This window comes from Camelus ferus, chromosome 2 (assembly GCF_009834535.1).
Source record: "Camelus ferus isolate YT-003-E chromosome 2, BCGSAC_Cfer_1.0, whole genome shotgun sequence".
Taxonomy (NCBI): domain Eukaryota; kingdom Metazoa; phylum Chordata; class Mammalia; order Artiodactyla; family Camelidae; genus Camelus; species Camelus ferus.
In genome coordinates, this window is record NC_045697.1 from 18,181,263 (window position 1) to 18,194,491 (window position 13,229).

The following is a 13,229-nucleotide window of genomic DNA, read 5'->3' on the forward strand; positions in this document are numbered from 1 at the left end:
GACTGTCCAGTATTCCCAGCACCATTTATTGAAGAGACTTTTTTTCCTGGTTTTGTTTTTTTTTCTTTTTTTTTTTTTGGCTTCTTTGTTGTAGATTAAATTGCCATATAAATGTAGGTTTATTTCTGGGCTCTCTGTGTCTGATTTTGTGCCAGTACCATACTGTTTTGACTACGTAGCTTTGTAGTATAGTTTGGAATCTGGACATATAGTGCTTACTGCTTTGTTCCTCTTTCTCAAGATTGCTTTGGCTATCTGGGGTCTTCTGTGGTTTCGTGTTCTTGTTCTGTGGAAAATGCCATGGGTATTTTTATAGGGATTGCATTGAATCTGTAGATTGCTTTGGGTAGTATGAACATTTTAACATAAGGGTGGAATATCTTTCCATTTATTTTTGTTGTCTTTAATTTCTTCCATCAATGTCTTATAAGTTTCAGAGTACAGGTCATTCACTTCCTTGGTTAAATTTATTCCTAGGTATTTTATTGTTTTTGATGCAATTGTAAATGCTATTGTTTTCTTAATTTCTCTTTCTAGTTGCTCATTATTAGTGTATAGAAATGCAACAGATTTCTGTATATTAATTTTGTATCCTGCAACTTTACTGAATTCATTTATTAGTTCTAATAGTTTTTTTAGTGGAGTATTTAGGGGTTTTTCTATATATAGTATCATGTCTACAAAAATGATAGTTTTACCTCTTGCCTTCCAATCTGGATGACTTTTATTTCTTTTTCTTGTCTGATTGCTGTGGCAAGGACTTCAGACACTATGTTGAATAAAAGTGGTGAGAGTGGGCAACTTTGTCTTGTTCCTGACCTTAGAGGAAAAGTTTTCAGTTTTTCATCATTCAGTATGATGTTAAATGTGATTTTGTGATATATGGTCTTTATTAATTTGAGGTATGTTCCCCCTATACCCACTTTGTTGAAGAGTATTTACTGTCAATGGATGTTGAATTTTGTCAGATGCTTTTTCTGCATATATTGAGATGATCACCTGATTTTTACCCTTTGTCCTATTAATGTGGTGTATTATGTTGATTTACAAACATTGAACCATCTTTATACCCTTGGAATAAATCCCACTTGATCCTTCCTTTTAATGTATTGTTTAATTCAGCTTGCTAATATTTTGTTAAGAATTTTTGCATCTATTTTTATTAGGGATATTGGTCTTCAATTTTCTTTTCTATTCTTTTTATTAGGGATATTGGCCTTCAATTTCCTATTCTTTTCTTTTTTTTTCTGTGGTGTCTTTGATTTTGGTATCAGGGTAATGCTGGCCTCATAGAATGAGTTTGGAAGCATTCCTTCCTCTTCAACTTTTCTGAATAGTTTGGGAAGGATAGATATTAACTCTTCTTTAAATATTATGCTCTAAAACTTTTGATCGGAGCAACTGAGTGAATCATTACTGAGATGAGGAAGGCTGAGGAAGTCAAGAGTGGAGTTTAGATCATGTTGTGTTTGAAAGGCTGGTGGGATATGCCTGTGAAGGGAACCATTGAGAGGCAGTTGGAAACTCATGTCTGAAGCTCAGGTCCAGGCTGGAGATAACATATTTTGGAGCTGTCAGCACAGAGGTAGCATTAGAAGGCATTTAAATACAAGGGCATGGTCCAATGGTGATCCTGAGTCCTGACCAGCCTTTAAAAAAAAAAGGGAAAGTGAATAGAATAGAAAATTTCAGACTGTGTTTTACATAGTGATGTTAGTCATTGTTTTGTGAAATATTTTATTTCAGTTGTGTTTGTGTGTATAAGCAAACTGGGTCAGGATGTAAAATGTATTTCTTACTGTGAGTCATGGTCAAAAGTTTGAAAGTCATTCATCTAAGGACTGAGTGGAAGAGAACTGAGGACTGGTTCCTGAGGCACTTTGACATGTAAGGGTCAGGAAGGGAATTCAACAAGTGACTTGTGAGAAGGAGTGACTGGCCACGATGTAGGAGGAACATTAAGAAAGAAACTGAGCGATAAAATCATTCAAGTCTGAGAGAGGGATCATGCACCTCAAATGCTGTCATGAGGTTGAATAAGATGACCAAGCACTGACCATGGGGTTAGGAACATGGAAGGCAATGGTGACCTTGATAAGAAACTCTTTTAGTGGCGTATTGGCGGCCAAAGCCTGGTTAGAATGGATTTGGGAAAGAATGGGAGGGAGGAAAGAAGTAAAGACAGAAAGTGGATGACTCTTTCAAAGAATTTTGCTAAAAGAGGAGCAAGAGAAATGGGACAGTAGCTAAGAGGGCCATGTAAGGTCAAGGAAGGGGTTGGTTCCTAAAGATGGCAGAAAAGCCAGCCAGTTATATGCCAATGGGAAAGATTCCCATTGAGGAAAGAAGTGAATGATACAGGGGTGGGGGGTAGTACTTTCAGGAAAGTTGTCCTGGAGCAGGTGAGAGGGAAGAGGATGTAGTAAGGGAGAAGGTGTTGCTTGGGATAAGAGCCGGCAGAGCTTAGCCAGGTGCAAAGCGGGAATGCAGAGTATAAGGGTACAAATTCAGGAAGATGAGTTAATTTGGTGGAGGCATGGGAAGGTTTCTCCTGAGGGCTCCCATTTTCGCAGCAAGATTAGAAATGGTATCATCAGCTGAGAATGAGGAAGGAGAAGTCAGTGATTCCTTCTCACTCACTCAACAAAAATGATAAAGCCCTCCAGTGGTGTGCAGCCTGCCCCTGGAGCCTGCCTGCTTGTCTTCCTCTCCCTGACCCGAGGCCGAAGCTTGGAGGCCCACGTGGTGGCTGTAACTCTGGCCTCACTTGGGGCCAAGTGTAGTATCTGCTTTCCAGACAAAATCCCACCCAAGGGCCCGGAATCCACCAATTATGACACCCACACTGAATAAGTGAGGTCATCAAAAAGGGTAATTGAGGCACAAAGCAGAATGAAGCCAGATCTATGGAATCAGCCCAGTGGGGACGGAGGTCTGGGCAACTATGACTCAGGCCCCCACCACTGGCTCGCTTTTCCCTAGGAACTGGGAAAAATGAGCCGGCACTTTGGTTGCTCACAGCCCCAGGCAAAAAACAAACAAACAAAAAACCCCCAAAAAACAAAACCTGTGTGAGGGAAACTGAAAAACTGGAAGAAAATGCACCCAAACTGTCATCGTGACTATTCATTGATAGTAACTTTCCTCTTTCTTTTTAATTTTTAAGAAATTTCACAATTTCCACAATGACTCTCCATTCCTTTTAGAAGAGAAATCTTTAGTGTGTTTTTTTTTTTCTTATTTTTTTTCAAAACATGAGGATTGATTCAGGTTTTCAAACTGCAACTCAGGAATCCCAGGGGTTTCACAGAGCTTCCTCCCAATCTGCACCCCTGTTCCTCTGCACTCACCCCCACCCCTGCCCCCAGGTTATCAGGGCTGGAAGGGAGATTAGGAGGGGGAAAGACTACGGGAGGCTGGGGGATTAGATGACACAATTCTGCTTAGGTCTGTTGTATCTGTTTACAATGAAAAAAAAATCACTGAAAAGGATGATTCCTAAAGTTTGTTCCAACTTAAACATAAAACATTCTGTGCTTCTGTGTTATCTGTAAACTGTTGAGATCATGGCCACACTGTGATTTTATCTGAACAAAGGTTTCTCTGGAGGTACACCACATGATGGGGCCTTAAATTCCTGGGATAGGAGAAAGTGTTTTAACAGATCCCCTGGGAGATAAGAGTCAGTGGGTAGGGTACCACAGTGCTTGGATCAGCACAGTTTACTTTGGAAGTTTCTGGAAAAAGTCAAAATTTGGCCAGATTTCCCATAAAGGGCAGGGACTATGTGACTTGTGCCGTGACCCCAAATTAGAAGAGTCTCACTTCCTGAACCAAGATGAGATTAGGTTGTGTTTGCCCCACTGTGACTGCCCACTGCATTTTTCTGAGTCACATTCAAGGGTCCCACCCCCTGCAGATGAGAAAGAATGAAATAACAGCGAACAGTAGCAGTTGAAGATGGCAAACCTCCCAGACCTTTCTCAGGAGTCCTGAAGCCTCCAGCAAGGGAGGGGAAAGAGCCCAATTTTATTGAGTTCCTATAGGGATACAGAGCGTTTATTGTTCCTGGTAACTAGCAGCTGTCCTCAGCATAAAATCCTCTGGACAGCTGCCCAGTGCCAACATGGACACATCTCGGGGCAAGGAGCCCTCCGCACCTTCCTCATTCTGTGATGGGAGAGAGCTAAAGGGGCAACCACGCCATCATTAGTAGTGGGAAGGCACTGGGTGTTTTGGAGATTTGGGGGAAGAATGCGATGGCTGCAATCAGGAGGGCTCCTGGAGACCATCCTTCCTGAGATGAGCCAGGTTCTGATAAAGGGGGAATTGGCACAAAATCAGGCGATGATGCTGAAGACGTTGGCTGTCCTCTGTGTTATTCATTCATTTCATGAATGTCAGTTGAGTTCTACTCTGAGCCAGGCAACCTTCTAGGTTTGGGGGACATGGCAATGAGAAAAAGGAGGTACTCACTCTCCAATTCCCTCCAGGACCCCAAAAGTTTAGTGATATCTGCCTTCTATTGTCATTAATAACTTAAGTTCTAACAGAAAAGAAAAAAAAGAACTTAAGTTCTAGAAAGAATTAAACAGCGATACTAGGCAGTGGTAGTGAGCTAGCCAGCACCTAGTATGTGGCATTTGGCCTGAGATGTATTTTGTTTGACTCCTACAGTTGGGTTTTGGAGTTGCTGTTGTTTTTAATTTAAGCCAACCCCCAAAATTCTGAAATTTTACCAAAAAGTCTTAATTTCTGGCTTCTGAGATGTGAGAGGAGTGACAACACTGGTCTTCGTTCCCAATAGCAGCCGTCAGCTAAAGCTGAGGAGCAGCTGCCACTTCTGGGGGAAAATAGGTGTGTCAGTTCGCTATTCTGAGACCTCCTGTTTCACCTGGACTTTTCACTCTAGACTTACCTGGCCATGGCATTGGGCATTGGCCAGAGTGCTGGCTCGGGAAGGTGTTGTATTTCCTCTGTGGAAACTACACCCTGAACCCCACTTTCTCATGACCGCTTTGGTTTCATTACTATAACCAGGCTCTGCGCTAGGCACCAGGGACACAAAAACTAATAAAGCACTGTGTTTGCCCTTCTTCAGGGAGGGCTTCCTGGAGGAGGTGACACAGAGGGGAGAAAAGAGATAAGCCATGGAGGTTCTGCTGGAGCAGACTGGGCTTTATCTTAAAGGCCAGCAGTTCCCCCAAATTAGATAGATGCACACCAGAATCACAGGTATGATTGCTGGACCCCATCTCTGGACTTTCCCATCAGGAGATTTGGGATGGGGCCTGAGAGCTGCATTGCCAGCAGGGTCCCAGTGCTGCAGGTGCTGCTGGTCTGGGAACCGCACTTTAGAAACTACCATTTAGATGATGAGGTGCTGTTGTGAGTTCTCTGGCTTTTCCTGCCAGCTGGCCTGGCTCTTGCTTTAGTGCCTGGGAAAGTATAAAACATCCTTGGCTGCTGGAGCTCTGTCTGGTCCTGCTGCTAGACTGCTGTCCCATGATTGAGATTCAAGTTAGCCCAGCACACGGGGCAGGTTTTCTCTTTAGAAACCACTGGCCCAGAGATCTGTGCTGCCAGAAAACCAGGGATGAATAGGCCGCCTTATTATGGTTTTGGAGCAGGACAGAGGCCAGCTCTGGGCTGAGTTGGGAGAAAGAAGAAGAAGAAGGAGGGGGAGGGGGGAGGGGAGGCGGAGAGTAGCAGAGGCGATGCAGGTATCACTGAACTTCTGGGTTCCTAGAGGAAATTGGAGAGTGAACCCTCTCTCCTTGAGTTTTACATTTTAAGTGCATCTTATCTCACCCTGTGCCAGGCCCTGGACAAAGCATAGGCTTTGGAGTGAGGCAGATTTGAGTGAATCCCAAAAGGCTGGGAAAGGAATGAACCCCTGTGGTCTAGATTTCTCATCTCTAGTGTGTAAACAGTGAATAATTGAGACAATATGAGGATGAAAAGAGATAATGCATGAGGAGCTAGTTTGGGGGCTTGGAACCTAGAGGCTCCCCACACAGAACTAAAGATAAGAATCAGGATGGAGTCCTACTGTGTGCAGAGCCTTATATTTGTCACTGTATGTGCATCAGTTAAATTACTTTTGATGACAATCTATTGCTATAAGCTCTATGAGAGCAGGTACCAGGACTTCCCATAGAGCCTGACAAATAGTAGGTGCTTCATAATAGCTTCTTGACTGACTGCGGTGTGGGAAGGTCTCTGTCTCTCTGATGGCCAGGGAGAAGGAACAGGGGAGACTTGAGATTCCAGAGGAAAATAAAACACAAGAATAATTTGTCCCACTAGGAGAGGTGGGAGGAGAAATTGGTTATGATAAAGTAGGTAGCAGTGAAACAAAAGAGGGTAACAGGGGGTTTTAAGGGAACATTTATAACTTAAAAAAAATGGATTCAAGGTTAAAAAAAAATTCAAGATACTGAGGTCTGACTCATTAAATTGATAATTACATATTGTACCCACTATGTGTTCAGTATGTGTATAGTGTGGTGGGAAGGGTTTGAGAGCCAGAGAGGCCAGGGTTTGAGATCCTGACTTTGGTTCTAGTTGTAACAGATGCATAACAAGAAATAAATGGAATAACAGCTGTTTCCTTAGCCCTCACTATATACTAGGCACTATGATAATAGTTGGTATTCCTTAATTTACTAAACAACTTATAAAATATGCAAAGTTCTACAACCTTTATTATTAGGACCTTAGTTAAGACTCAAGCAACACATTTACATCTCCTACAAGTACTAATCATTACTGTGGTTAAGCTCCTGTGTGTTAGACATCATGCAAGGCACTTTACCCATAAACATTTACATTCACCAATGTCATAAAGTGTAAGTCTGTGATATCTGTGACTATAACTCCAAAGGTGTATTTGTTACTAGGCACCAGCAGAGTATCTGACTACCGCCAGCACTGAATAAATGGTACTATTACTATTCTATGCAAGGCTGCTTGATGAATTTCACATCTTATTTGAATCTTATTGAAGAGTATCTTATTTGAATACTCAAAACCATTTTTGGAGTAGGTTGAGTAGAGATTATCTTGTTGTTGAGAAACAGAGTAAAATTACCCCAAATCTGAGAACTCCAGTATAGAGGCCTCAGGTCCCACACCAATTTATTTAAAAAGCATCTACTTTTAAAATGTCTTGTTACAAAAGGAAAATATGGTCTTGGAAAATATAGAAGGGAAGTCCTGAGCATCTAGTTGGTTTTTACCTGATGAACACCATAGGGTTTTAACTGGTGTTCTATCCCCCTTCTGGTAGGTGACCAAAAAACTGAGAGCCAGAGGTGCTTTAGCTCTAGCAAATGTAGATCTGCATTCTGTATTAAGTTGAACTGCATGAAATTGGGAAGGTTTTTTGACCTACAAAAATGACGGTTTCATATGGTTCCACTTACTATGTAGCACCTACCTCTTTCTTGCCTCAATCTTACTTCCCTACCTTTCTTTTTGTCTCTTCCTCCTCATTTATTTTTGAATCAATTTTCCTTTGTCTATTTGTAAGTTGCCTTAAATCCTTTTTGGAGCAGCACAAAATAGACAGCAAATGAACTCACCCATTCCCACTACCAGAGAAAACTGTTCTGAACATCTTTGTGTATTGTTTTCCAGAATGCTCCCCTGCATATTTATATACATATTTAAGCAAAGTTGAAAACAGCCCACAATTATGTCAGTCTGTGCTCTGTTCCTTTAACCGTTCCCCATTTAAACTGGATTCTTTGAGGTCGAGTGCTTTCTCACAACTGTGTAACACATCATTTGACGTGTCCTGAATTCTGGCTACATCCAAGGGCTAGATACCCTGTCAGTGGGCCTGGCTGAGCAATTCTAAAATTATCAACACTGTCACAGGCCCCGAAGAAGCTGCTAATGGATGCAAAAGTTCTAAACGGTTTTGTTCAGGTGTTATTTTTGGAGCTTTTATGGGACAATCCACTTTATACCTTTTTCTTGCATTGGCTGCGGCCGGGACAGCGCCAAGCTGCTTGCCCACGGCCCTCAGCACTGGCTGCCTGAGCAGACAGGCCCAGAACACGGCTGCTGTCTCTCCAGGCCCGGTTTTGACAGCAGAGAGTCCAACAGGCATATCTTTCCTTACTTTAGTCGCTGGCAGCTTCCTGCTGCTGGGTAATTGGGAATTAACAGGGCAAAGCCAGGGGTTGGTTCTCCTATTGGTCTGAGTGCCTTGCTTTTCCCAGGCCTGGTGACTCAGAGGGCAGGGCCTGAGCCGAGGAAGAGAAATGAGAGCTTGTTTTCTGGACTCACATCTCTCCTGGGTGCACAGCCGTCTCCCAGTGAGGAGTATCACTGTCTCCTCGGAAGCCTCTCTCTGCCACTTTAAAGAGCACTGGCCCCACTGAATGGATTAGGAGACTGGCAGGGAGAACCATCAGGGGAGGAGGGGCAGAGGACAAGCCATTTCCAAGGCTGATGCAAAGGGCATTGAGCCAGGGTCTCAACACCTGAAAACATATTCTGGCGTCAGGAGGAAAGTTGAATTGGCAGTCCACAGACCTACTTTGTTTGGCTTGTCTAATTTTTTTCTTTTCCTAGTGGTAAATACCATGTGAAAAACTGGCTATCTGGCTTCTTCAGAAAAGTCTGAAGATCTGGCGGCCTCAGTCCGGGTCTTCTCATGCAGCATCTGGAGCTGAGCCTTTGGCTGGCCATTTCCTGTCCAGGCCAGCACAGAACACACCTGCCTTCTCCCAGCCTGGCTGCTTGGCCTGGGGCCTGCCCTGGAGGGAGTGACTCCTGCCCAGCTCTACGCTCATCCACTTTGTTTCCTTAACAGCTAAGCCGGACTGATAGTGAGCTCCCAAAACAGCAGCACTGTTTCAAGATAGGATGTCTCACCCTGGTGTGTCTTAACTCATCCAAAGGCAGGGACATCGGGGTGGGAGTGGTTTGCTGGAAGGCAGGGATGCTTAGGGAGGCTCTCTCAGGCTGCTGGATTTCAAGGAAATAGATCTTTCAAGAAGGAAGCAGAGTGAGAGGACATGGTTATGGGCAAAAGAGTCTAAGAGCCCCCCCCCCCCCCGTTAGCTGGTAAAGTGTGAGGTGGATAACGGAGTGGGTTAGTGCAGGAAGCATTTCCAGAGGAAGAGACAGGGTGATGTCATCCCAGCACAGGCCAGGCCTCCCCTAACCTACCCTCAGGTTGTTATATGCATGAGAGTAGGAACCCAAAGGGCTAGAGTTTGTGTTACTATAATTTATTACACATTTCAGCAGCTTTTCAGGTAAAGCAAAGGACATGTAAAAATGTTTTCAGTGCAATTCTAATCCTTGTCAATGCACAGGTTCACCTTTGGTAGAGCTTCTTGGGGATGTGGCTGGACTACCCTGTTTTCTACCTATTTAACATAACAGTATTTGTGTATGTATATATAGTATGTTGAAACAGTCCAGCTCTCATGTATTTGTGTAACTCTTTACAGTTACAAAGCCCTCTTCTTCTGTTAGCTTACTAAATTTTCATCATCTGTAAGTTAGGGAAGGCAGGTCTAAATGTTGGCCCCATTTAACAGGTAAGAAAACTGAGGCTCAGGTTAGGTGGCTTGTCCATGTCAATGAGTGACAGGATAAATGGAAGAATGGATGAATGGATAAAAATCTATAAATTTTTTAAAATTTCAAAATCAATATGTTTGGAGATATATATATATATCTCCATAATAATAAGTTATTAAATCTTATCCTCAGATTATCCCCATAAAGGGTGGTCTGTATCTTCCCATCTTTTTCTCTCCATAGCTATTTTCTGCTTTTCAGTGTTACCCCACTGGCTCATGGTTGGCTGGATATAAGAATTTTGTTATGCATGTATGAAACAATATAGTGTCTAGCTTACATTATAGATTATAATGTAAGTCAATGTGGAAAAGTTTGTGAAATGTGTAGTTGTTACACATTCATTTAAATGGTCTCCAATTGCTTGTCACCATAAGCATCACCAATAAGAACACCTAAATACATAATACTTTGGGGGAGGGTCATTAGGCAGTCTAGGAGCTAAAGCCAAGCAGAAGACCGTTTTTAAGCACTACTGTCACACTGTCAGCATTATCTCCTGAGATAATACACACATCTTCTTTTTTTCCATAGCTCCTCCCACATAATTTTCACTGCTGGTGGGGTGTAGTTGCACATCGTAGGAATATGAGATGCCCTACGGGGCTGTTGAGGGAGCTTTCTGTGTGGGTGCAGTGCCTGGGAATTACTCACATCCTTCCTTTGGCATCTCCAATCAGGCCTGTTGGACCAGAGTCACCGGAGAGTAGAAGGAAGATGCAAGCCTCCTGGAGGGCGTTCAGACTGAAGTTCAGAGCTGTGAGTTCCTCCTTACCTTGAATGTATTATTTCATCTTGTGGGTTTGATTAATTCATTAAGAATTAATTTAAACTAATATGATCAAAAGTTATACATTCTAAATTTGAAATCCCCTTGGTTAAAAATGTTTAAGTTGAAATTAAAATATTAGGGAGCAATTTGGATCCCAAATCCCAATCCCTCTGCCCAGGAAGAAGCCAACTCTTTGGAGGTCTGTTGTTTAAAAAAGAGGCCATACAACAATCTGTGAAGGAAATAAAAACAAGGTGACAATAGTTGTGGGCCAGAGAAATACACAGTAAAGTTCTCTGAGAACTGAATGGTAAGGAGAAGTGTCCTTGTGAAAGTCTGGGAGAATGTTCCTGGCAGAGGGATGGCAAGAGCAAAGGCCCTGGGGCAGGAATGAGTGATGGAAACAGAAAGGCCAGAATGGCAGGGAAGCCACCTCTTTCTCTGCACTGGACTCCTGGCCACCACCCAGGCTGTAAGGCTCAGAGTTAATTACCCCAGATCCTTTGTATGGCACTAACTGTTAGTTTTATTCCTAATACGGGCTGTCCTTATAAAGTGGGAGTTCAGTGCCAATGGTCTCAACTATTTAGAACCTAGCCCAGGACTATGTAGTAAGAAACAGTTTTCTGATTATCCCAGGTAAATGTTATTAAGTCTGGGTAGCAAAAGATACATATAAATAGAACTTTCAGGCTACTTGCTCTTGCTTGACACACAGTTTTAATGACTATCAGCTGAATGGATAAATAAACGAGGTGAGCTATTTTCTTAATCCACAACAGGTTAGAAATAGCAATATAATAATGATGGATGGTGAAAATGATAAAGCAGGGAGGTTACTGCTACATATATTTATGGTGAAAACTCAGAGCCTGTGAATGGCCTGCCAACACTATGCTGCAAAGGAAGAGGCAGAAAAAGTACCCCCAAAATGATGTGTTTATATATATACACACACACACACATATACATATGTATATATATTTATATACATACACAGAGATATATACACAGTCATGCAGACACACACACAGAGGAAAAATTTTAAAGCGGAGTAGCAGTTTGGGTCTATTTAGGATATAAAAACAGCTCTGAGGGGCTTAAGGAAATATGGGATTGTCATTGGATTTTATAAAATGATCATAAGTCAGTAAGTCATCAGAAGGTGGTTATATTCAGTTTGCTCCTGGCAGGAAAGTCTGTGTGTGTTCTATTTTAAAAGTTTATCACATAATTGGTGTTGGAGGAGGTAATAAAGAGTATGTGACCACCAGTTGACCCACGAGCTGGACCTGAGCAACTGCAGGCTCCTCAGCCCCTCCCCTGTCCTTGGAACATACATTCTGTCAACCATACCCACAGCAGGAACTGTTCCAAGGACACAACCTTGAGAGAGTAAGGTGTTGCTGAGACCATCTGGGTGGTATATGTGACTGAGCCCAGTTAAGGCTTCCATATAAACATTTAAGCTTCTGGTGGGTGGGTGCAGAAATCTACTTCTCTTGCAGCTGCCCAAGACAAGCCTCGTATCTGAGTTCCCTTCCTTACTAAACTTGCCACCTATCAATTTTGAAGCCGCTGCCTCTTTCTTCGGTCTCTCCCTGCCCTCTGTGTATGAGGCCAATTTACAAACTCGCCATTGGTTAAGCATCCTGGACACAGCAAGCCACATTTAAGTGCTAGGTATGCTGGTGGTAACGGTAAACATTTATGTGACATAGCCAGTAAGTGGCTCAAACTTACTGGCTTCAAAAGGATTCAAACTCAGTAATATAACCCAGAAACTACCCCTTCCCCTGCGTCTCTCCCCAATATCATAAAATTTTTAAAAATCTTTTAATTGTGAGATAGTCATAGGAAAAATGAAACGCATAAGATTAGTGTAACTCCAGGGTTTATCACAAAGCAAATGGCCACAACCAAGGAGAAGACTGTCACCAGCTCAGAAATTCCCTCATGTTCCCTCAGTCTTACTCCCTCTTTCCCACCAAAGTGACCTCTATGCTCTGACGTCTATAGTCCTTCCTTCTTTTCTTCAGAGTTTTACCACTTAAGCATGCATTCTTGAACACTAACATTTAGTTTTGGCTAGTTTGGGAATTTTATAAAATGAAATCGAACAGTATGAACCTTTATGTTTGGCTTCTTTAACTTAACATTATGTTTGTGAGATGGACTTACGCATGTAACAATAAATAAATCATCCATTTTCATTGATGCATATTATTTGATACCTTTTGATGACAAAAATGGCAATTTTATAATAGAATTTCACTGTATGAGTGTTTCACTGTTATTCCATTCTACTAATGGAAATGGACTTCTAAGCCCTTTTGTGAACTGTGATGCTGTGGACAGTTTTATGAATTCTCTTTGGTGAACAAATGTGCACACTTTTCTTGGGCAGAGGCCTGGGAGTGGACGTATAGACACTGGGTTTAAATCTCATTGTGGTTTAACTTACATTCCCCTTAACTGTGATTCAAAAAACAGCTTTTAATGTGTTTATTAACTACCCTCCCTTGGGAAGCGTCTGCTCTTGGTCTCTTGACCATTTTTCAACTGGATTCTTTTTTCTCAATGTACAGACATCCTTTACATATTCTGGAATAAGCTCTTAGTCACTTACATGTGTTCCAGATCTCTCTCTTCACTCTGGTTGGCTTTTTCACTCTCTTAAAAGTGTCTTTGTCTTTATGGTTTTTGCATTCTATATCCTACTGAGGAAGACTTTCCCTACTCTGAGTTCAGGAATATTTATCTATACTGTCTTCTAGCAGTCCTAGTGTTTTGCTTTTTACCTGTAGATGCATTCTTTTGTGTGTAGGGTGTTAGGTGGAGAGTGAAGTTT

At 42.2% G+C, this 13,229-nt stretch overlaps 1 protein-coding gene across 3 annotated transcripts in view; it reads left to right on the forward strand.

Annotated features, from left to right (window-relative positions):
- The window catches only part of SLC34A2 (solute carrier family 34 member 2), a 187,640-nt gene that overhangs the window by 145,513 nt on the left and 28,898 nt on the right, over positions 1-13,229 (forward strand). For 2 of the 3 annotated variants that reach the window (XM_032495200.1, XM_032495190.1), the window contains exon 2: positions 10,287-10,365. The exons of the other annotated variant lie outside the window; for it this stretch is intronic. In XM_032495200.1, the coding sequence (XP_032351091.1) occupies positions 10,324-10,365 (42 nt within the window). In that variant the 5' untranslated portion in view covers positions 10,287-10,323. The remainder of the gene's footprint in view (positions 1-10,286; positions 10,366-13,229) is intronic. 3 annotated transcript variants of the gene reach the window in all.